This window comes from Notolepis coatsorum, assembly GCF_963971535.1.
Source record: "Notolepis coatsorum genome assembly, chromosome: 8".
In the NCBI taxonomy this organism is placed as follows: Eukaryota; Metazoa; Chordata; class Actinopteri; order Aulopiformes; family Paralepididae; genus Notolepis; species Notolepis coatsorum.
The window spans coordinates 131,395,942-131,422,106 of record NC_140172.1 but is presented as its reverse complement, the minus strand read 5'-3'; the positions used below and the strand labels follow the sequence as shown (position 1 = coordinate 131,422,106).

At 43.7% G+C, this 26,165-nt stretch overlaps 1 protein-coding gene across 1 annotated transcript in view; it reads right to left on the bottom strand.

Moving 5' to 3' along the window:
- Positions 1–1,842: 1,842 nt before the first annotated feature.
- phldb2a (pleckstrin homology-like domain, family B, member 2a) overlaps positions 1,843–26,165 on the bottom strand; it is a 59,756-nt gene continuing 35,433 nt past the window's right edge. The window contains exons 10-19 of the mRNA XM_084320799.1: positions 25,145–25,255; positions 22,747–22,836; positions 20,006–20,122; positions 18,705–18,810; positions 11,169–11,364; positions 10,008–10,098; positions 9,762–9,908; positions 8,009–8,228; positions 3,745–3,830; positions 1,843–2,043 (exon numbers count right to left, since the gene is read on the bottom strand). Coding sequence (XP_084176925.1) covers positions 1,903–2,043; positions 3,745–3,830; positions 8,009–8,228; positions 9,762–9,908; positions 10,008–10,098; positions 11,169–11,364; positions 18,705–18,810; positions 20,006–20,122; positions 22,747–22,836; positions 25,145–25,255 — 1,305 coding nt within the window. The 3' untranslated portion in view covers positions 1,843–1,902. The remainder of the gene's footprint in view (positions 2,044–3,744; positions 3,831–8,008; positions 8,229–9,761; positions 9,909–10,007; positions 10,099–11,168; positions 11,365–18,704; positions 18,811–20,005; positions 20,123–22,746; positions 22,837–25,144; positions 25,256–26,165) is intronic.

The following is a 26,165-nucleotide window of genomic DNA, read 5'->3' as shown; positions in this document are numbered from 1 at the left end:
CGCTTTTTATAATTTTTTTTAATTTACTTTTTTTTCCCATTTTCTATTTTTCTCCCATCCCAATTTTTCGTATCGTCCAATTCTACCCTCCCCTGTCTCGAACGCTGTTAGGCCATGCCTCCCACAAGCCGGCTGCAATGTGGACGAAGCCTTACATCACGTGTCCCCTCCGGTACTCGAGGAAGCAGCCGTCGCATCTTTTCACCTGCACAGCGCGATCTCTTAGAACGGCGGGGGTTTGCGTGGGAGGGACACGCCGCCCCCGTCGCTTCCTGATTCTGCTGCGCAGGCGCACCAACCGACCTGTAGGAGTCGCTGTCCACAACGTCCGATCCCCACCCATAAGCTTTCCCACCCCTAACACTGCCAATTGTGTTAGTATGAACGACCAGCCAAGCTGATAGCAATGCGGAGAGCCCAGCGAACCCAGTGTCTCCTGCATTGGTGGCGAGCGCCTTGCCCACTACACCACCTGGCCGCCCTTCTCGAACGCTTTTTGTTTTTTAAACTTGTTTTATGTTGGGGCGGCCGGGTAGCGCAGTGGACTAAGCGTCTGTCTACCACCACAAAGACAGTGGGATCGAATCCAGCTGTGGTGCTTCCGGGTTGGCCGACCATCCATACTAACACAATTGGCAGTGTTAGCGGGTGGGAAACCCGGCGAGGGTGGGTCCTGGTCATTGTAAACAGCGACTCCTACAGTTCGGTCGGGGCGCCTGCACAGCAAGGGAAGGATCTAGGAGAGGTAGTGTGACCTTCCACATGTTACACTCTCCCAGTGAGAGTCCGCGCTGCCAGGTGAAAAGAAGCGGTGGGCTGGGTACACATGTGTCGGAGGAAGCATGTGATAGTCTCCGCCCTCCCGGACTGACAGTAGGGGGTAGAGTGCGCAACGACCAGGAAGGGGATTGGGAATTGGCATAACGACTAACATTGGGATGGGAGAAAAACGGAAAAGGAAGGGGAGAAAAGATTAAAAAAAAAAAAAAAAAACACATATATATATATTGTTTTATGTTTCTATGTTCGAGACAAATAAAAATAAAAAATAAAATAAAAAAAACACATACAGGTTTGTCTGTTTTAACACGTCTGACAACAGTTTGTCTTCACGTTTAGTTTGTGTCTTGATTGCAACGCTGACACATAAACCGATAATTAGACACATTACCCTAATAGGGAATTTAATTCCCTGAAATTGAATTTAATATTTTCTAAAGGTTTATCTACCAAAGCCGATGCAATCATGTCTGCCACTTTGTTGAGTGAAGGATGTGAATCTGTAGTAGTTCACTCAAATCCACATTTCAGCTGTAGACCATACATCATGTAGAAGGTCCCTGCTGTAGACCATACATCATGTAGAAGGTCCCTGCTGTAGACCATACATCATGTAGAAGGTCCCTGCTGTAGACCATACATCATGTAGAAGGTCCCTGCTGTAGACCATACATCATGTAGAAGGTCCCTGCTGTAGACCATACATCATGTAGAAGGTCCCTGCTGTAGACCATACATCATGTAGAAGGTCCCTGCTGTAGACCATACATCATGTAGAAGGTCCCTGCTGTAGACCATACATCATGTAGAAGGTCCCTGCTGTAGACCATACATCATGTAGAAGGTCCCTGCTGTAGACCATACATCATGTAGAAGCACCAAGGTTACACAAATAATAATAATAATAATAATAATAATAATAATAATAATAATAATAATAATAATAATAATAATAATAATAATAATAATACTCATAATCATTTGAATAATAGTTTGAATAACATGTGGTACAATCGAGGTAAGAAGAATGGATTATCTTGAGTAATCAGGTAATCCGGGACGGACATGAAGACGAGTCGTCTGTGGCACGGACATGACGACGGGTCATCTCTGAATGTGGCTTCACAACATGAAGTGCATCTGTCCCTCGGCGCCGGTCACGATGACGTCCATCCAGATCCTCATGGCCTCAGGAGACGGAGCCACCATGTAGTAAACCCTGTCGTGTGTCTTCACGCTGAACGTCAGGGACGCACTGGGGCTCTGAGGGACACAATCACACGGTCACACCAGGGGGACAGACTGGGGCTCCGAGGGACACAATCACACGGTCACACCAGGGGGACAGACTGGGGCTCCGAGGGACACAATCACACGGTCACACCAGGGGGACAGACTGGGGCTCCGAGGGACACAATCACACGGTCACACCAGAGGACAGACTGGGGCTCCGAGGGACACAATCACACGGTCACACCAGGGGGACAGACTGGGGCTCCGAGGGACATAATCACACGGTCACACCAGGGGGACAGACTGGGGCTCCGAGGGACATAATCACACGGTCACACCAGGGGGACAGACTGGGGCTCCGAGGGACACAATCACACGGTCACACCAGGGGGACAGACTGGGGCTCCGAGGGACATAATCACACGGTCACACCAGGGGGACAGACTGGGGCTCCGAGGGACATAATCACACGGTCACACCAGGGGGACAGACTGGGGCTCCGAGGGACACAATCACACGGTCACACCAGAGGACAGACTGGGGCTCCGAGGGACACAATCACACGGTCACACCAGGGGGACAGACTGGGGCTCCGAGGGACATAATCACACGGTCACACCAGGGGGACAGACTGGGGCTCCGAGGGACATAATCACACGGTCACACCAGGGGGACAGACTGGGGCTCCGAGGGACATAATCACACGGTCACACCAGGGGGACAGACTGGGGCTCCGAGGGACATAATCACACGGTCACACCAGGGGGACAGACTGGGGCTCCGAGGGACATAATCACACGGTCACACCAGGGGACAGACTGGGGCTCCGAGGGACATAATCACACGGTCACACCAGGGGGACAGACTGGGGCTCCGAGGGACATAATCACACGGTCACACCAGGGGGACAGACTGGGGCTCCGAGGGACATAATCACACGGTCACACCAGGGGGACAGACTGGGGCTCCGAGGGACATAATCACACGGTCACACCAGAGGACATACACAGAGGATTCCTCCCAGCTCTATATCGTACATGAGGCTATTCAAGCACAAAGCAGTATTAAAGGAACACAGAGCCATTTTAAAGGAACACAAAGCAGTATTAAAGGAACACAACGCTGTATTAAAGGAACACAAAGCTGTATTACCCACCCTACCCACCTTCAAAACCGCTCTCAAAGAGCACCAACGGGAGGCTGCAATTCGAAACTGGCCCCGATAAATGTCCTAACCCCCCCCCCCCCCCCCACCCAACCCCTTCCAATGTACAGTTTATTCCCCCTCAAATGTATATATTCTGTTTTAGAAACTCTGTCTGTAAATAAACTACTGTATATTTGTAGATCTTGTATCTCATAAATGTCTGGATGTAACAGTACTGTATGTCGTGTATGTCATAAATGTTATGATGAATTGAAAATGGGGGACCCTGATGTAAACAAGACGAAAGTCTTTCTCTGGTCTGCATCCCCTTAACAATTGTGTGTATTGAGCCGTACTGTATTGTACCCATTCTGCAATCTGTTAATAACATTTTCAATCAATCAATCAATCAATCAATCAATCAATCAATCAATCAATCAATCAATCAATCAATCAATCAATCAATCAATCAACCAGCTAGCCTAGCTGTTAGCCAAATAGTCCTAAGCTAGGCTAGGGTCTGTATCCGCTTCCATTCATCTGTACTAGAAGAATAAACAACAGAACAGTGTAGAATAACCAACCTTGTGGGCGTTCTTTAAGTGGTCATAATAAACCTCTTCTATGGCTTGGAAGTAGATCACTCCTTTCATCTTGGTCTCGTGTTTGTCTGCATCAAATAAACACAGGAATTACACTTAAAATACAAATAAAACACATATTTTACCCAGAGTGCTATTTATCCATTACTCACCCATCCCCTCCCCCACCCCCACACACACACCCACCCACTCACCCACACACCCACCCCCTCCCCCCCACACACACACACCCTCCCCCCCACACACCCCCCATCCCCCACACACACACCCACCCCTCCCCCCCACACACACACCCCTCCCCCACACACACCCACCCCCTCCCCCACACACTCACCCACCCCCTCCCCCACACACACACTCACCCACCCCCTCCCCCACACACACACACTCACCCACCCACTCACCCACACCCACCCCCTCCCCCACACACACACTCACCCATCCCCTCCCCCCCACACACACACTCACCCACCCCCTCACCCACCCCCTCCCACCCACACTCCCCCTCACCCACTCACCCCCTCACCCACCCCCTCACCCACACTCACCCACCCCCTCACCCACACACACACTCACCCACCCATCACCCACCCCCTTGAAATGAAATGAAATGCGGGTGGTCTTGATTGCACATCGTTGCGGGCAAGACCACCCGCATTTCATTGTATACTTGTATGCCGTGACAAATAAAACTCTTGACTTGACTTGACTTGACCCACACACACTCACTCACCCCCTCACCCACCCCTCACCCACCCCTCACACACACTCACCCACCCCCTCACCCACACACACACTCACCCACACACACTCACCCACCCCCTCACCCACCCCTCACCCACCACTTCACCCACCCCCTCACCCACACACACACACACACCCACCCCCTCACCCACACACACACTCACCCACCCCCTCACCCGCCCCCTCACCCACACACCCACCCCCTCACCCACCCCTCACCCACACACACACTCACCCACCCCTCACCCACCCACCCACTCACCCACACACACACACACACTCACCCACCCCTCACCCACACACACACTCACCCACCCCCTCACCAACCCCCTCACCCACCCCTCACCCACACACACACACTCACCCACCCCCTCACCCACACACACACACACACACTCACCCACCCCTCACCCACACACACACTCACCCACCCCCTCACCCACACACAATCACCCACCCCCTCCCCCACACACACTCCCCCACACACACTCACCCACCCCCTCCCCCACACACACCCCCTCACCCACACACACACTCACCCACCCCTCACCCACCACCTCACCCACACACACACTCACCCACCCCCTCACCCACACTCACCCACACACACTCACCCACCCCCTCCCCCACACACAATGGAATGGAGTAGGCTATCAACCAGCTTGGCAACGCAAACGAATGACGTATTATTCTAATTTATACAACAGCTAGGTCCGACCACCTATTTACCAAGGTGGAACACTGTTTTAATGTACGACGGTACGACCTAGGACCATTATCTTTATTATTATTATACAAATCAAGTGAGAATGTACCCATTTAGATTCCAAATATGTAGTCAGTTCGTCCAAATAAGACTTGTTTGGAAATTTGCCCCAACGTTTCCGGAGATCGGGCGGCTGCGACAGGACTTTGGTTGACGCATGCCCAGCCACAATGTGAGGTTTGATTGATTGATTGAAAACTTTATTAACAGATTGATATCTAATTTAACGTACCCGTTAACTATATGAGTGGATAGATAAAGGACAGGCCTACATCTAACGGTAATAATAAAAGCAGCATTATTAGACCGCAAACGAATGACGTATTAGTCTAAGGGTGCGGTTACACCTTTCGTTTAATTTTCGTGTCATTGTCAAAAGCGTTTCGCCGCGACGTCGTGCGCCTCGAGTCACACTTTCGTTTTTTTTTCGTTTTTGTCACCCGAGCACACTGATGTAGTACACTGCCAAAGCAGTAGGTGGCAGTAGGTGGCAAACATGAAGGCAATTTCAACCAATCAGAACTTGAATGTGCCAATACACTTCCTGGAAGCTCCAGCAAAGAAAATGTCAATAAGGCAGGCGCCTATGCCGCGCCACCATCTTGCCTATTTACTCAATGCAGCAATTCTTTTTCAGCAAAGCCTAATAAAAGTGCAATAAACAAAACGGATACATTCACTGTGTGTTCTGCCTGTCATTTGTTGATGAAACAAAACTAACATCAACACAAGTGACCACCAAGAGCGGATAGTTTAGTCTAAAAAACGATCGGTAGCATTGTTAGCTGCATGCTAACGTCAATGGAATTTGCCATTATAACAGTATAGCATTGTGGCTAGAAGCTAACGTTAGCTCACGCTACTTAGCCAGCACCAAACTGATGATATCGGGAGCTATCAGTGGTTAGATAACATTAGAGACAACGCAGAAAAAATACGTTTTTGAATACGTTTCATGTCCCTATTACACAGAAATGCGCTTTTTGACGTTTTTTTGTGGATACGGCTGAAACGCAAAATTGTGTTTGCGTTTTGGAGAAACGCTAAAAAACGCGCAGACAATAGCGTGTAGTCTGCATGAGCTGTTGTTGCGAAAACGCCCATGCGCAGTAGATACCATCTGCGTGCCCTTCCGGTGACAGAGAGCTGTCCCAAACCAAATAGCTGCAGCTACTATGTGTTGTCAAGTTATTGTTATAAGGACCCCAGTCCAAGCTACAACTGTCTGCATTCCCTTAACAATTGTTTGTATTGAGCCGTATTGTATTGTACCCATATGCAATATGTTAAAGAAAGTTTACATCCATTCATTCTGCTAGCATTACCGATTGGCACTGCCACTGGATAACATGAGCTAGTGTTAGCTATCAAACCCTGTTAGCTCAAAGCTCCTCTTTCAACTTAACAAGCATTAAACAAAATGGCCCAGTCATCTATTCACCTTTGTTTAATACACACAGCGTTGTCTCTAATGTTATCTAACCACTGATAGCTCCCGATATCATCAGTTTGGTGCTGGCTAAGTAGCGTGAGCTAACGTTAGCTTCTAGCCACAATGCTATACTGTTATAATGGCAAATTCCATTGACGTTAGCATGCAGCTAACAATGCTACCGATCGTTTTTTAGACTAAACGATCCGCTCTTGGTGGTCACTTGTGTTGATGTTAGTTTTGTTTCATCAACAAATGACAGGCAGAACACACAGTGAATGTATCCGTTTTGTTTATTGCACTTTTATTAGGCTTTGTTGAAAAAGAATTGCTGCATTGAGTAAATAGGCAAGATGGTGGCGCGGCATAGGCGCCTGCCTTATTGACATTTTCTTTGCTGGAGCTTCCAGGAAGTGTATTGGCACATTCAAGTTCTGATTGGTTGAAATTGCCTTCATGTTTGCCACCTACTGCCACCTACTGCTTTGGCAGTGTACTACATCAGTGTGCTCGGGTGACAAAAACGGAAAAAAAACGAAAGTGTGACTCGAGGCGCACGACGTCGCGGCGAAACGCATATGACAATGATACGAAAATTAAACGAAAGGTGTAACCGCACCCTTAATGTACCCGTTAACTAGTGGATATAGAGGACGGGCCTACATCTAACGGTAATAATAAAAACAGCATTATTAGACATGCCATACATCTAACGGTATAAAAACAGCATTATTAGACATGCCATACATCTAACGGTATAAAAACAGCATTATTAGACATGCCATACATCTAACGGTAATAATAAAAACAGCATTATTAGACATATGCCAATCCATCGAAAGAGGAGCTGGATGCGCTGAAGAAAGCATTCAACATCATTGAACTGGCCCAACTCCCGGAACTGTGCGAGGTCCTGATCCTCTCTATATTCATTCATTCATTCATTTGATTTTGTTTTCGTACATGGGGGTACAGTTAATCTTTGCACAATATCACCAATTTTTTTTTTAACATGATACACCCATGGCCGAAAAGGAGCAGGATGAAGAATGTTTCCTGCCCCCTTCCAAACTTCATATTTATTTTAACATAATGGTCAGCTCAAGTGCACCTTACAGCTTCATACCATATAATAATAATAATAATAATAATAATAATAATAATAATAATAATAATAATAATAATAATAATAATAATAATAATAATAATAATAATAATAATAATAATAATAATAATAATAATTTGACCTCAATGGGTAGAGCAAGGCACTAACACTGCCAGGGTTAGGGGTTGTCTGTCTTCACCTGAATAGTAGGACAGCGTCCTGCGGTTCTGATCGAAGACGAACCATCTCTTCTTCCAGGTCTTGATCTTTCCTCCCATCTTGACCAGGAAGCCCCTGCAGGTCTTGTCTGTGACGGCCAGGTGGAAGCAGGTGTCGGGGTGGTGTCCTGCAGCCACGACGTGACCCTGAAGGTCGAAGTCATTCTTCCTGACGGGCAGGTAGCGTGTCAACGCCCGGGACTACAGACAGAGACAAAGTCATTCTTCCTGACGGACAGGTAGCGAGTCAGGGACTAGAGACAGAGACAAAGTCATTCTTCCTGACGGACAGGTAGCGAGTCAGGGACTAGAGACAGAGACAAAGTCATTCTTCCTGACTGGCAGGGAGCGAGTCAGGGACTAGAGACAGAGACAAAGTCATTCTTCCTGACTGGCAGGGAGCGAGTCAGGGACTAGAGACAGAGACAAAGTCATTCTTCCTGACGGACAGGTAGCGAGTCAGGGACTAGAGACAGAGACAAAGTAATTCTATCTGACGGACAGGTAGCGAGTCAGGGACTAGAGACAGAGACAAAGTCATTCTTCCTGACTGGCAGGTAGTGAGTCAGGGACTAGAGACAGAGACAAAGTCATTCTTCCTGACTGGCAGGTAGCGAGTCAGGGACTAGAGACAGAGACAAAGTCATTCTTCCTGACTGGCAGGTAGCGAGTCAGGGACTAGAGACAGAGACAAAGTAATTCTTCCTGACAGACAGGGAGCGAGTCAGGGACTAGAGACAGAGACAAAGTACTACGCAAGACTTCTGGCTTTTTTCAGCCATACCAATTTTTTTGGAAATACTACTTGTGGACTACTAACTACTACAGAAAAACGTGAGTAACACGTTTTTCTCGTTTGTCTACAACTCAAGTTCAGACCTATGTTACTCTATTTCATTAGCACTAAAAGTGAATTGTCTTTATTGTATCAGAAACTTCAGAATGTCATCTTTCAAAAGAGACCAGGCTCATGCATGTGCAATACACATAAAGTATAGTATTTTGGTTTGCAAAAAAAGTATGCAGTCCTCAAGTTCAAGTAAAATAAATTGCCACTTTTGGGGGCGCCACTACAATAACTACAGTACACAGCGACTTCTATCTTCCTGAAATATTTCTCTTATTTCTTGGGATACTCTATCACAAAACTGAACGTTATTGGCATAGATTGGGGCACAGTTAGTGTGTATACCTTCTGTGAACATTTAGCAACCATCTGTGTTGAAATCTGATCAAAAATGCATTCTAAGAATCAAATGCACGCCTGGTGATACTAAATCCAAATTGAACTCTGCCATTTGAAAGAGGAGATTTGGCCCGATCCATAGATGGGCGAGTTGGCTATAATAAGGTCATTTATAGACACAATATTTCTGACACTGGGAATACATTCCATGAGATCCATAGATGTCCCTAGATACCAATAACATGCAAAGGGACCTTGTAGAAGTGGAGAAATATTCCATTTACTTAGGTATGTATTTTAGGCGAATTCTCAGAAAATAGGGCTCGCGCCTAAGAGGTTAACGGATTTTGTCGCCTGAAAGGCCAATCGACAGGCAACAAATAGGGCTTTAATTCTATATATATATATAGTATTAAAGAATGCAGACCCGAGTCGCTAGAGGTCGGCAAAGTGGCGCATCGCGCCGGTAGACAAATCATCCTCGAGAGGTCCCGGGCCGGGTCGGTGCCAGTTAAGAGGTAATGTAATCAATATGATTATCTTCTCACCTGTGACCTCTGTTTCTCGCGGAATTTCACTTCTCTGTCGACGAGCTTCTGCCTCCTGCTGGTCTCCTCCTGCAGGAGCTTCTCCAGCTCCTCTCTCCTCCTCCTCTCCTCCTCCAGGGCCTGCCTGCGCTGCTCCATCTCCTGCTCCTGAAGGAGCCAGAGAAAAGACAGATGCAGCATCTTGAGGAGGTGTTCATATTAAATGTGAACTATGCGGTTTTTAAGATGTCAGGCTGAATGTTTTACCCTGTGCTCCAACAGTCTCTGTTTGTCCACCTGGGCCTCTCGTAGTAAACGTTCCATCTCCTCCAGTTTGGCCATGTTGGACATACTGGCACTGTGGGACAGACACACAACTTCAGGACAACATACTGGCACTGTGGGACAGACGCACAACTTCAGGACAACATACTGGCACTGTGGGACAGACGCACAACTTCAGGACAACATACTGGCACTGTGGGACAGACGCACAACTTCAGGACAACATACTGGCACTGTGGGACAGACGCACAACTTCAGAACAACATACTGGCACTGTGGGACAGACGCACAACTTCAGGACAACATACTGACACTGTGGGACAGACACACAACTTCAGGACAACATACTGGCACTGTGGGACAGACACACTACTTCAGGACAACATACTGACACACTGTGGGAAGACACACTACTTCAGGACAACATACTGGCACTGTGGGACAGACACACTACTTCAGGACAACATACTGACACTGTGGGACACACACACAACTTCAGGACAACATACTGACACTGTGGGACACACACACAACTTCAGGACAACATACTGACACTGTGGGACGGACACACAACTTCAGGACAACATACTGGCAGCATGTGTTTTTCCAGCGTGTGTTCTTCCAGCTTGTGTTCTTCCAGCGTAATAAGATATGTAATAAGACCTACTTATTATTCTTAAAAGACCTGCTTATTATTCTTAAAAGACCTGCTTATTATTCTTAAAAGACCTGCTTATTATTCTTGCACACAATGCAATTTCTCTGGATGACCCTGTTGACAAACTGTGTGTATTACTGTTGAGCTAGCTAGCTAGATACTTGATGAGCTAGCCTAACTTAGCACAAATTAATGGAAGCAGATACAGACCAGCTAGCCTAGCTGTTGGCGTCTCCTGGAGTTTTAAGCTAGGCTAGTGGTCCGTATCCGCTTCCATTCATTCATGCTAAGCTGGGCTAGCTCGTAGCCGGATAGCTTTCTACTGAACGCACAGAGAGGAAATTGGTATCTATCTTCTTGACTCTGGAGAAGACGGTAAGCACATTTCCCATAATGTTGGTGTGTTCCTTTAAGTCAAATGATCCTACTGAACCGGTCTGAACTGGTCTGAACTGGTCTGAACTGGCCCATGTTGTTGTTCTGACCTGGAGATGTTGTCCGGGCAGCAGGCTGAGAAGCTGGTCTCCAGGCTGTCAGAACTGTCCACACTGAGCGCGTCCGAGGCAGGGCCGTGGTCAGGATAGGAGAAGGTGTCGAGGAAGACATTGGACTCAGATCCCGTCCTGCTGCCAAAACTGCTCCATCTCTGAGTGTCCTCTTGCATGGACACACGGCTTGGACCTGCAGACACAGATACCACCTTCAATAGCCAATAAGCATAGAGATACCACCTTCAATAACCAATATGCACTCAGATACCGCCTTCAATAACCAATAAGCACTGAGATACCACCTTCAATAGCCAATAAGCATAGAGATACCACCTTCAATAACCAATTAGCACTCAGATACCGCCTTCAATAACCAATAACCAATAGGCACTCAGATACCACCTTCAATAACCAATAAGCACTCAGATGCCACCTTCAATAACCAATATGCACTCAGATACCACCTTCAATAACCAATAAGCACTCAGATACCGCCTTCAATAACCAATAACCAAGAAGATACCGCCTTCAATAACCAATAACCAAGAAGATACCACCTTCAATAACCAATAAGCACTCAGATTGTTGTGAGTACTGCTTCTGAACAAGTGCCTCAGCCTGATAGCCCCCCCCCCCCCCCCCCCCGGAGGTCGTGTGGCGCTGTTGAATTGAATTGAATACTTTATTTTGACACAAATCGTATGACAAAAAACATTTTAAAAGACAAGACAATAACAGTGTCAATAACGCAGGTCAAAAATGGATAAAACACAATAAAGCCAAGGCTTGTTTCCATTGTGGTCCATACATGGAACATAAAAAGGCACAGAAACACAAATGGACATGTACACTGACAGGACACATTCTAAAAAAAAAAATTATAAAAACACCTAACCTGACAACTCATACAGTTAACTAATGTTAAAAGAAAATCCGCAAACCCTTAAAAGCAACTCATGATAAAAGAAATAAAAGCCAAGTTATGATAAAAGAGATAAAAAAAACATTTTAAGACCAATTTGAGTTGCTGCTGAGCCATGTTTTTAGGGCGGATTTAAATCCGAGAGGGGAGTTCAGGAGTTTTAAAAATGTTGGCAGGGCATTCCACATTACCGTAGCAGAGTAAAAAAATGCATCTTTCCCCATGCATGTCCTGACTCTCGGCGGGACCAGGTCCGTGGGGCTTCCTCTTGTGGCGTGTTTGTGGACATCTCCTACTTTATTAAAATAATTTACTAGGTACTTGGGGACCGTTTCTTTTAGTACTTTAAAAACCAGTAGCATTTTAAGCTGGTGTACTCTTTCTTCAACCCTAAGCCATCCCAGCCTGCTAAAGTGGGCTGGCGTTAGGTGAGTCCTAAAGTGAAGGTTGTGCAGGAGTCTCACTAGTTTGTTTTGGGAGGTCTGGAGCTTTGTCTTCATTTGTTTTGATATGTTGCTGTACCATGAAGTGCAAGCATAGTCAAAGTGACATTGGATGAGGGCTCCAGCTAGGGTCCTCAGAGCGTTCCTATTTATGAACGAGGAAATTCTAAATAAAAATTTGGTTTTTTGATTGACCTTAGTAATAACTTTTTGTGCCATTTTTTCGTTAGAAAGTTTGTTATTTAAAATAAAGCCCAGGTAGGTGACCTCCTCTTTATCCTCAATAATGTTTTCACCTACTCTAATTTTAAAACCCTGGGATTTCTTTAGGTTGGCGTTTGACCCAAAGAGTATGGCCTCTGTTTTTCCCAGATGTAGAGACAATTTATTGTCACTGAGCCAGGAGCAGATTTTTTTCATTTCACTGCTCAGGACACTTTCCACTTTAGACTTATCCCTGTCTGAGACCAGGAGTGCCGAGTCGTCAGCAAACAGGAACAGGTTGCAATCGCATGCCGATTTCATGTCATTAATATATATTAAAAACAGTTGAGGTCCCAAAATGCTTCCTTGGGGGACCCCACATGTCACTGGAAGGGACGAGGACAAGGTGCCATTGATGTCTACCACCTGTTCTCTTCCCTCCAGGTAGGACTTGACCCATTTGGCTGACTTGCTATCAAAGCCTATCGCTCTCAATTTTTCTAGTAGGATGGAATGGTTGACCGTGTCAAACGCCTTTTGCAGGTCCAACATTACCATCCCACAGTAGTTCCGCTTGTCCATCTCCCATTTTATATAATCTGTCAGGTACAGTAAACAGGTGTCAGTGGAGTGTGATTTTCTGAAACCTGATTGGAACTGGTACAATAGTCTATGTTCAGTCAGGTAGTTGTCTATCTGCTCATATACCAGCCTCTCAATTACCTTTGATATGGAACAAAGGATAGAAACGGGGCGGTAGTTACCTGGATCTAGTTTGTTTCCTTTTTTAAATAGAGGGGTTACCCTAGCAAGCTTGAGTTCTTGCGGGATGTGACCCTGGTTGATGGAGAGGTTGGTGATATGGGCTACAATGGGAGCTATGATGGAAGCAGAGTCTCTGAGAAATCTGGTGGGAATATTGTCATGGCCTGTGGCTTTTGTTGGCTGCAGCATACTGAGCTTTTTCATAACCTCTTCAGTAGTTACTTCAGTCAATTTAAAATCATTTTCACGTACACCCAGTTCCTTATAAAAGGCCTGGATGTGCTGTATGCCATATCGGCCAGAGTGGATCGGCAGTTTGTTCACCAAAGTGGTAGCAACAGTTGTGAAGAAGGTGTTTAAACAATTTGCCACGCTCAATTTGTCAGAGATGATCGTGTTATCTATTTTCAGGTTGAGATTTGTGGTTTTAGTCTTGAGTCTATTATTGTGACCCAGTGTTTTTAAAGACTTCCACAGTTTTTGAGGATTCTTTTTATTTTCCTCAATTTTTTCGTTAAAATAGTTCAGTTTTGCTTTTTTGATCATATTGGTTACTCCATTTCTTAGTGTTTTACATGTCTCAAAGAGCTGTTCATTTTTAGTTTTTCTGTATTTAGAGAAGCTCTCATTTCTCACACTGATGGCTTTTAGAATCTCGGCAGTGTCACTCAGTCCCGACTTGCACGTTTCCCTAGAAGCACTCGGTCCACACCGGCTGTTAATCTACAATCAGAGGCTCCTGTCTCCTTCCCTGTGATGGAGGGGAGTATAAACGTTTGACCAGCCCAGAGGACAACGCGAGTTCGTTCTGCCAGGAACAGTAGGTTTGCGTCGTTAACCTTTTTGACTATTTTGTCTATACCTTCGTATTGAGATTGCATTTGAAAATTCTGACTGTTGTTGAATCCTCGTTTTGTTTGATGCGCGTATTGTATCTACCGGCTGGTAACCTAACCCTCATTTTCTCCCCTGTAGCTTTGGTAATTGTTTGCTGGTTAACTAACCCTCGCCTCTCTCTCTCTTTTTTTCCGTCTAGTTCCGTTCCCGAACCGCCACGCTCGTTGTTTTTCCGCTCGCTTGCCCCTGTCCCCCCCCCCCCCTCGCCTGTCCCTCGTGTTAAGCCCCCGGGACTCCCGACTATTCCCGGGAGTTGTTTAGGCAACCTTGACCCACTACATATACAACACGGTAAGACCCCATTCTACATTGTTAAGACACACACACATAGTCACCTGCTTCCTGACACATTTATTAAATACACACTTCATATCCCAGGCTTCCGACCTGCCCACACTACACCACCACAGTCGTTTATTTTTTCTGTTTGTTCGGTTTGCCGTTTGGCATTTTTTCCTGTTGCCTTAATACGGGTCCCGTTCCTCTGTTCCCATAACACAGATACCACCTTCAATAACCAATAAGCACTCAGATACCACCTTCAATAACCAATATAAGCACTCAGCTACTGCCTTTAATAACCCAAATCACCAATGAAGTTTTAATGGTGCACAGTTTGGGGAGATCATTTGTTATGTTAGCAGAGCCTGCAAGGATATTATTTACATCGATCTATACGTGTAACTCTTAAAGATTATTCTATGTAATCATACATAAAAAAAATTATTGATGCACTGTCAGTGTGGATCAAACCTGAGCCTGGATGAAACTTATGTGAGTCATTATGTTTGTAAACCCTGCCATTATAAACAACAGCACATCAACCAACTACCGCCATGGTGTGGCTGATGACTCCTCCATTGCACTAACCATTATAATGTGAATAGATAGAGTTGGAAGGGGGGGTGGGGTGGTCATGTATGTGAAAACTTGTTTTTCTGTTACCATTCTACATGCAATCACTATTGCCAAATGTTGTGAAATGCTTGTTTTAAAAATGTACTAGGGCACAAATAATTCACTAATTGTCATTGGAGTGTATAGATCGCCATCGGCTGATGCTAGCTCTGTTGATAAAATAGCAAATGTTTTATCTCTGTATCCTGATACTGAAATGCTCATAATAAGACGGAGGTCATGGTTTTTGGTGGCCCCTCTGTGACCTCACTGCTAGATGTCAAACCAATAGTAAAGAACCTAGGTGTAAAAATCGACCCAGACCTTAAATTTGACAGCCAGATCAAGGCCGTGGTCAAATCGAGTTTTTTCCAGTTGAGGCAGCTGGCCAAAATTAAGCCCATCCTACAGGCGCAGCATTTTGAAGCAGTAATCCATGCATTTGTGACTACTATAGGCTGGATTACTGCAATGCACTTTATATAGGGGTGAGTGGATCCTCAGTGGCTCGCCTTCAGATGGTGCAGAACGCCGCTGCACGTCTTTTAACTGGCACTCGTAAATATGACCACATCTCACCGATTTTATCCTCACTCCACTGGCTCCCTGTGCACTTTAGGATTAATTTTAAAATTATTTTATTTGCTTTTAAAGCTCTTCATGACCTTGCCCCACCCTACCTCTCTGAGCTGTTGCAGGTCTATACACCTTCTCGCTCTCTCAGGTCAGCTGACCAGCTGCTCCTAGTAGTGCCTACAACTAGGTGTAAGCTCAGGGGGGACCGTGCTTTCTCCGTTGTCGCCCCCAAAATGGAATGAGCTGCCACTGCAGATTAGGCAGGCCTCATCACTGCCCCGTTTCAAAGGCCTCCTTAAGACCCACCTTTTCTCTCTGGCTTTCGACACCATGTAGCTTGTTGATTTTATGATCTTATTGTCTTACTGTGTTGTTGTTGTATCGTTTTGTTACTGTGTCCTTTGCTTTTAAATATTTTTTTTAAGTACTCTGATCTATTTAAATTTGTATTGCTGCCTATATTTACCTAATGTTTTCTTCTCTGTTTTAGTACTCTTGTTTTTTTTTTTATCTATTTTTAGTGCTGCTTATAGTTTTTAATATGCTCCCTCTGTACAGCACTTTGTGCCCCTGTGGCTGTTAAAGCGCTTTATAAATAAAGTTGGATTGGATTGGATTGGATAATGGGTGACTTTAATTTAGATTGGCTGGGTAGTAATTCTGGGTATCTCAAAGAGGTTAGTGAAAACCTAAACCTAACCCAATTGGTTACTGAACCAACTAGGCCAAACCCAAAGAATCACTCAAAATCTACTTTAATTGATTAAAAGTTTTCCAATAGATTAGACAGGATCATTGCTCGCTCAAATGATTGGCTTACACACACTGGAGGTTCCCCGTATACAGACTCAACTTGGAAAATCAGCCTTTCATTAGAGTGCCCCTACTGCATGAATACTTTCGGCAGCCAACTTGCCCTCCCGCGTTGCTCTGATTGGCCGAGCGCGCGCATGCGCATGAGCCGCGACGTGCTCCTCAGCCAGAAGCAATACTAAGCTCCGCTTAAAGGGGAACTCCAACATTTTGGGAAATTAGCTTATTTAACATCTTCCCTGCAGTTAGACAAGAAGATACATACCTTTTTTGTCTCTGTGCGTGCATTTTAGCTTTGGGAATAGATGCTCCGTTAGCATAGCTTAGCTTCATCACTGGAAGTGAGGCAGGACAGTAGCCTTACAGTGCCTTACAGTGTATTGCAAGGTCTGACATTGACCAAATTTGATATGCATGACCTTGGTGGGCTCTAGGTCAACTCCTGAAAAGGGGGTCAATGTCAGACCTTGCAATCAAAAGTTAGGGGGCGCACTGAAATTATGGCAAGGGTTATTAGCCCCCTAACTTTTGATTGCAAAGTCTGACATTGACCCCCTTTTCAGGAGTTGACCTAGAGCCCACCAAGGTCATGCATATCAAGTTTGGTCAATGTCAGACCTTGCAATACACTGTAAGGCACTGTAAGGCTACTGTCCTGCCTCACTTCCAGTGATGAAGCTAAGCTATGCTAACGGAGCGTCTATTCCCAAAGCTAAAATGCACGCACAGAGACAAAAAAGGTATGTATCTTCTTGTCTAACTCCAGGGAAGATGTTAAATAAGCGAATTTCCCAAAATGTTGGAGTTCCCCTTTAACGCAATTTATACAAATGGAAGTATTGATTACGCCATAACGAATCATTCAAAAAATATACCCTTAACTGGAATATGTTGTGCCTTTACACTTATGTTGGATTATGTAATTGGTTTGTCATGACAAACCAATAAAAAATCGCGAATTAACCGGTGGCTACAACAACACACAGTAACTACATGCATCATTGTTTACAATGAACGGTGGGGCTAATCGAAAGGACTCGACACGGACGCGTTAAACTAACCTAAAGTTAGTTGGTCACCAACAATCTACAGACACAAACAAACACAGAACCGGACTGTTATATTAAATGAATTGATTGCTGTTTAACACGTCCGTGTCCAGTCCTTTCGATTAGCCCCACTGCAGGTCCTGGGGCGCGTGGCATGTCATTCCTCTGTTCGCTGGTTTCCTCGCGGTGGCAAGGTTGCCGGGACCGGGGGAGATGGGGCGGCCCGCGGGGTGGCATCCCGGTCGACCATGCATGGCAGTGTGAGTGGCACGTGGGCTGTTTGTGTGTTCCTTCGGCCATGGCACGCTTTATCAGGGGGTGTGTCTTGGATGGGGATGCGGTGGGGATTGTTGTGTGGGGTGTTTGGGGGACTGGCTCTTCTGGGGGGGTTCACATGCCTTTGAGCAACATTGTACTTATTGTACTTATTTTATGCCTATTCTAATGTCTGCACGTTTACATTGCACTACTTTTATTGTCTTTTATACCTATTCTTATGTCTGCACTTTATACACTGTCGACTGTATGCTGATTTTATGCCTATGTTAATTGTATGCTATTTGCTGTGGGGTACTTTGGGCTGCGGTCCATGAGTGAAGAGTGCTATATAGATAGAGTTGTTATTATTTATTATTATTATTATTATTATTATTATTATTATTATTATTATTATTATTATTATTATTATTATTATTATTATTATTATTATTATTATTATTATTATTATTATTATTATTATTATTATTATTATTATTATTATTATTATTATTATTATTATTATTATTATTATTATTATTATTATTATTATTATTATTATTATATTATAAAATAATTTATGCATTGAAATGTCTGTAAGTCTCGATGACATTGAAAGTGAGGATGACCTCAATTGTCCTTTGAGAATAAATAAAGGTTTGAATTCAATTGAATCAACACACGCTGAAGAGTCTGACGTGTGACTCACTCTTGGCCAGGCGGCAGCTGCTGCGGTCTGGAGACGACAGGGAGAAAGGATGAGATCGAGAGATGAAGCTGCCACAACTGGAGGTCTGGGAGAGGGGCAGGTGGACCTGCACAGAGCAACACACACACGCACACACACACACACACACACACACACACACACACACACACACACACACACACACACACACACACACACACACACACACACACACACACACACACACACACACACACACACACACACACACACACACACACCATCATTCATTCTGCTCAGAAAATACATACATTGTCCAAGATTGTCCATGATATACAGAAAATACATGACAATTGAGTGTATATAAATATAGTATATATTTTTGGGTGAATGGGTGACTTGAATGGTTTTATTTCTGGCTAGCTACATACAACTATCACTTGAGAACCAGGGTTTTAGTTTTGGCTAACTAGCTACAACTATATTAGTTGTAAAACTAGTTCTTATCAAAGGGCAGCTTGATAAGCTTGACATTAAACACTTGGACAGTTTTTTCCTGTGACCGTATAGCAACCCTGCAAAGAGCCTTGTCCAACCTGCAGTCAATTGGTCTGAATCACAAGTTGAACCATTGCTTTGTTTAAAATGTCCATTGGTTCAATCGTGTTTTGCATTTGTCAATTATAATATGTACCTTACTTTACTTACAAAACTATGCCCCAACTAAAAAATAAAGTATTATTTTCTGAAGGTATACATAAATTGTATATTTTAGTATACTTTTTATGTATTCATCACTATTAATAGTATTTGCTGCTTACCAATGATGTGTAGTACTTTGTATACATTTTGTGTATTCAGAAAGTATACTAACGGATGTATTAAAGTGAAACCACTTAAGTTGTACTTAATGTGTTAAAAGTAGTACTTTAGATGTACTTAAATATATTGAAATTGTGCTTTTGATGTATTTACTTGTGCTACACAGTGGTGGCAATTTCCACCCTACATTGTGGGAGCAGCTTGAGTTTCTAGAAAGGCGCTGTATAAATGTAATGATCATTCATTCATTCACTTATACTATATTAAATACTACATGTTTAAACCTATTAGATTACACAGCATATTAATGACTATCATACTAAACATGATGTACAGTACATGGAAGCACATGAGAAGAACAGAAACTATATTGCAAGTTTACTCTCAGAAAGGTACATATGGGTAGAACAATACTTTCAAGTTCAACACACTTCATATACTGAGAATTATACTTTCAGTGTGGAAAGATACAATTGGGTCTGTAATCTCGTTATAGTCACCTTGGGGGCCAGACTGCATCCCATGATGGAGGTGCTGTAGGGGGTGAGGAGGTGTTGACTCCTCGGCTTGGAGGAGTTCTCTCTGCTGCTCTGACTTCTCCTCTCCTCCAGGGGGTGCTACAGATACAGATTTGACAAGGGACGTTACATACCTGATGAAGTTGCATTCAGAGCATGCTTGGCGTGTTGAGGTGGGGATCTGAAGTCAGGACGTGATTTACACATTAAGATAACAAGCCATATTTTTTGTTTGTTTGTTTCTTGTCAAGTCTGTGTTAATGTTTATTATAGTCTATATTCCTTTTCTATTATTTTCACTGTCATTATTGTTCTTGTTATTGCTAGTGTTGGTATTGTCAATGTCATTGTTATTATATTGTAATGTTTTGTATCTCTAGCTGAAAGCCTTGTATCACTAGCTGAAAGCCTTGTATCTCTAGCTGAAAGCCTTGTATCTCTAGCTGAAAGCCTTGTATCTCTAGCTGAAAGCCTTGTATCTCTAGCTGAAAGCCTTGTATCTCTAACTGAAAGCCTTGTATCTCTAGCTGAACGCCTTGCATCTCTAACTGAAAGCCTTGTATCTCTAGCTGAAAGCCTTGTATCTCTAACTGAAAGCCTTGTATCTCTAACTGAAAGCCTTGTATCTTTAGCTGAACGCCTTGTATCTTTAGCTGAATGCCTTGTATCTCTAGCTGAAAGCCTTGTATCTCTAGCTGAAAGCCTTGTATCTCTAACTGAAAGCCTTGTATCTCTAACTGAAAGCCTTGCATATCTCTAGCTGAACGCCTTGCATCTTTAGCGGGAAGCCTTGTATCACTAGCTGAAAGCCTTGTATCTCTAGCTGAACGCCTTGCATCTCTAGCGGAAAGCCTTGTATCTCTAACTGAAAGCCTTGTATATCTAGCTGAAAGCCTTGTATCTTTAACTGAAAGCCTTGTATCTCTAGCTGAAAGCCTTGTATCTCTAGCTGAAAGCCTTGTATCTCTAACTGAAAGCCTTGTATCTCTAGCTGAAAGCCTTGTATCTCTAGCTGAAAGCCTTGTATCTCTAACTGAAAGCCTTGTATCTCTAGCTGAAAGCCTTGTATCTCTAGCTGAAAGCCTTATATCTCTAGCTGAAAGCCTTGTATCTCTAACTGAAAGCCTTGTATCTCTAACTGAAAGCCTTGTATCTCTAACTGAAAGCCTTGTATCTCTAACTGAAAGCCTTGTATCTCTAGCTGAAAGCCTTGTATCTCTAACTGAAAGCCTTGTATCTCTAACTGAAAGCCTTGTATCTCTAGCTGAAAGCCTTGTATCTCTAGCTGAACGCCTTGCATCTCTAGCGGAAAGCCTTGTATATCTAGCTGAAAGCCTTGTATCTCTAGCTGAAAGCCTTGTATCTCTAACTGAAAGCCTTGTATATCTAGCTGAAAGCCTTGTATCTCTAGCTGAAAGCCTTGTATCTCTAGCTGAAAGCCTTGCATATTTAGCTGAAAGCCTTGTATATAACTGAAAGCCTTGTATCTCTAGCTGAAAGCCTTGTATCACTAGCTGAAAGCCTTGTATCTCTAACTGAAAGCCTTTTATCTCTGGCTGAAAGCCTTGTATCTCTAGCTGAAAGCCTTGTATCTCTAGCGGAAAGGCTTGTATATCTAACTGAAAGCCTTGCATCTCTAACTGAAAGCCTTGTATCTCTAGCTGAAAGCATTGTATCTCTAACTGAAAGCCTTGTATCCTTAACTGAAAGCGTTGTATAGCTGAAAGCCTTGTATCTCTAACTGAAAGCCTTGTATCTCTAGCTGAAAGCCTTGTATCTCTAGCTGAAAGCCTTATATCTCTAGCTGAAAGCCTTGTATCTCTAACTGAAAGCCTTGTATCTCTAACTGAAAGCCTTGTATCTCTAACTGAAAGCCTTGTATCTCTAACTGAAAGCCTTGTATCTCTAGCTGAAAGCCTTGTATCTCTAACTGAAAGCCTTGTATCTCTAACTGAAAGCCTTGTATCTCTAGCTGAAAGCCTTGTATCTCTAGCTGAACGCCTTGCATCTCTAGCGGAAAGCCTTGTATATCTAGCTGAAAGCCTTGTATCTCTAGCTGAAAGCCTTGTATCTCTAACTGAAAGCCTTGTATATCTAGCTGAAAGCCTTGTATCTCTAGCTGAAAGCCTTGTATCTCTAGCTGAAAGCCTTGCATCTTTAGCTGAAAGCCTTGTATCTCTAGCTGAAAGCCTTGTATCTCTAGCTGAAAGCTTTGTATATCTAGCTGAAAGCCTTGTATATCTAGCTGAAAGCCTTGTATCTCTAGCTGAAAGCCTTGTATATAACTGAAAGCCTTGTATCTCTAGCTGAAAGCCTTGTATCTCTAACTGAAAGCCTTTTATCTCTGGCTGAAAGCCTTGTATCTCTAGCTGAAAGCCTTGTATCTCTAGCGGAAAGGCTTGTATATCTAACTGAAAGCCTTGCATCTCTAACTGAAAGCCTTGTATCTCTAGCTGAAAGCATTGTATCTCTAACTGAAAGCCTTGTATCCTTAACTGAAAGCGTTGTATAGCTGAAAGCCTTGTATCTCTAGCTGAAAGCCTTGTGCTGGAAGAACATATTAATTCTTAAAACGGGTGGCATTCCCATTTAAGATATTTCTGTGGATGTATGAAGTGAAGATGTATTGTGTAAGTGAAGATATATGAAGTGAAGATGTATTGTGTAAGTGAAGATGTATGTAAATGTAAATGTAATGTATGTTATTATTCGTTGTATCCTACGTCCTTGGTGGCTCCGGGGTTGTTAGTGAAGGCCTGCCCCCCAGACAGCTCAGCGTACTTCCCTTCCAAGGAGGCCAGCTTCTCTCTCTCCTGGAGACACAACAAGAGACGTTGGTGAATGTGAAACACTGGAAGGAACAACATCATGTGAAACGCTCTTGCCGTCAGACAAGAAGATAGATAGGATACCAATTTCCTCTGTTCAGTGGAAAGCTAGCCGGCTGCAAGATAGATTAGCTTAGCACAAATTAATGGAAGCGGATACAGATCAGCTAGCACCTTTCCCTGAGTTTTAAACTAAGCTAGCTGATCCGTAACCGCTTCCATTTTAGGTATATTTATAATATGATATTAATAAATATTGTATAACTAGCTATTTTAGGTGACCTCCTGTCTTAAACGCAAGGTTATATCTTTTGGTTTGAGAGATGAGGACTACAGGTTCTCCTGTGAAAGTTGGTTGGTGAGTTCCCCACAGAAACTGACGCATAGGTGTCAACAAATATTTTGTTAAAGGTTAAGGTTAAGTTGTAATGGGGGGTTTGAATGAACTTAGTGGTGTTGATTTTTTGGTAAAATACTTTTAGAGTAAAATAATTGAATGCAATTGTTTAGTTTACAATGGTGGGAAGCAGCTGTTAAGTTCACTATAATTAGATATATTAAATGGATTATATGTTTAAGGTTGGATTCCGCCTCGATTGCAACTATACCTCCTCACTGGCATCCATAACCTGCAGATGGTCCAAAACCTGCAGATGGTCCAAAACTCTGCTGCCCGCCTCCTCACAAACACCCGCTCCTGTGACCACATCACTCCTGTCCTCCACTCTCTCCACTGGCTCCCGATTAAGCAACGCATCCAGTTCAAACTATCACTCCTCACTTTCAAAGCCCTCCATAGCCCCCCCCCCCCCCCCCCCCTATCTGACTGACCTCCTTTTCCCTTACCGCCCCACCCGATCCCTCCGGTCCTCCTCCACTGCTTCCCTCAGTGTCCCGTCATCCAAACTCAAACGTTTTGGTGATCGGGCCTTCTCACGTGCTGCACCCTGACTCTGGAACACCCTCCCTCAGACCATCAGAGACTCTCCCTCACTCTCCACTTTCAAATCCCGTCTCAAAACCTACCTGTTCTCCCTAGTATTCAACCTTCCGTATACCCATAACCACCCTTGTCCAACCTGTCATCCCCCTTTTCCCCTCCCCTACCCTCTCTGCCTCTCCTCCCCTACTGGCTCCTGTATTTTTGTTATCTGTTACTGTACAGTGGCTCTATGTTCCTGTGCATTCATATTGTTCCCTGTTTTCCCTGTTGGTTCTTTGTTTTTCTCTTTTTGCCTACTGTCAGCGACTTCGGGTTATTGAGAAGCGCTTTATAAAATAAATGAATTAATATTATTATTAAGATTAATTGTCATTTATATTTATACATATACTCCACTACATTTAAGAGGAAACATTGTGCTGTTATTGCACTGCATTTCAACGGAGATATTATGCTTAAATTCCAGTTTTCTGTGCCTATTGGGTTGTGATTAATTTTGTAAAAGATTGTTTTGCATATAGAACATGATATTCTATGTTATAATCAGTTTATGTGGATATAATGCTTTCACATTTAGGAGCTTGTTAGTATCAGTGGAACGTGGTCAGGGTCGCATGGAGTTGACCGCGAAATTGTCGTACAGATGTGTGTTTTTATATTTAATGTGTGGGTAACATTGAAAGACAAATGCTTCTCTTCTTCTTTTTTCATAAGCCTTGGGTTTGTATGTGGTATCCTGACTTTGTCTTGAAGTTGGGGTTGCATGATGTGGGATTAGGTGCTCTCTGACTGTGACATGATGTAGTCTCTCTGGGGCGTACTGTGTGTATGTTGGACTTTTGTGGACCCCTGGGTGAAGATGGGGAGATGGCGTTAGTGTTCGTAGGTAGTGGAAGCCCTTTGTGCTTCTGCGAGTTGTCACATTTATTTTGCTAGAGTGGTTTAGAATCAAGACTCACTCTGGCAATAAGAAGCATGTGGGAGTGTGTTTTTAGTAGGGATGCTGCTATTTTTCTGGCTGTGCGGTCTGGCCAACCACGCGGATGGGGAGGTAGTGGTATTCTTAACAACGGAGACTTTTGTCTGGTTAGGTGCCTGGTGTGTTTTCTTGTTGTCTCTGTGTTAAGACAGGGTCAAAGGGGGGTATGGTTGGTGTTGTGGTAATGGAAAGTGAATAATATGGGAACAGATCGAGGGTTAGAAATGGAGATGAGGCTAAGAGGAGCTGAAGGGACAGACATACAGACAAGACATCAGACAAACAATGAATCTGTCTTCTGTCCTCTGGAGAAAAAGTCCTTTTCCTTTAATACACCTGTATTACAAGTAGGCTACATGGCCATGTCTTACCTTCTGAAGCAGGAGGACCAAATTCTTTTTCTCTTTCTGGAAAGTCTCTTTCTCTTGCTGGGTCTGCTGGGTGATCTGAGTGGACTGTTTCTTCAGAGTCAGGAGTCTTTCCTGTTGGACACATTATGTTATCAGTACATTCACAAACCAATAAATAGTCAGTGGTGGAAGAAGTACACAGTTCCTTTACTTAACTAAAAGTAGAAATACTCAGATAAATGAGTACCCTGGTAAAAGTCGTCCATTCAAATTCTACTTAAGTAAAAGTAGAGAAGTATTTGCTATTGTATGTACTACTTAAGTATCTAAAGTAAAAGTACACATTCTCCATGATGTGTGTGTGTCCATTGACCTCTTTAGGTTATGTTAAAGTGGTACAGTATGTGGTCCAGTTATGCTGCTCTGATTAAAGGTTGTGTTAAAGTGGTATGTGGTCCAGTTATGCTGCTCTGATTAAAGGTTGTGTTAAAGTGGTATGTGGTCCAGGTACGCTGCTCTGATTACATCCTCTTGAAGTTGACAGGCTTCAAATGTGAAAGTATATAATCTTCATACATTTTTTATTCTGTATATATTGTGTTTTCTATGGAAAATCCTGTTCTTCAAAGTAACTAGTATGGGTTCAGATCAATGTAGTGGAGTAAAACGTACAATATTCGCCTTGCAATGTAGTGGAGTAAAAGTATAATGTTCCCTAAAATGAAAATACTCACCTAAAGTACAAGTAGCTTAAAATTGTACTTAAGTACTCCACCACTGTAAATAGTACATGTAGTGGTGTGTTTGTGTAACAATAGTGTATATTGTTGTTACACTGACCTGTAGCTTGACTAATAATAGCCGCATACAAAGTGTAATATTCTGAACAAGGAAATCTTTTAATTTATTTTCCTTATGTACAAAGTTGTGTGTGTGTGTGTCCGTCACAGAAGTGTTTTAGCAATATACGCTGAGATGAAATGCACCTCAGAATCGTTGTCACTATTCCAGGGAAAGTTGCTGATGCAGATGTTTACTTGGC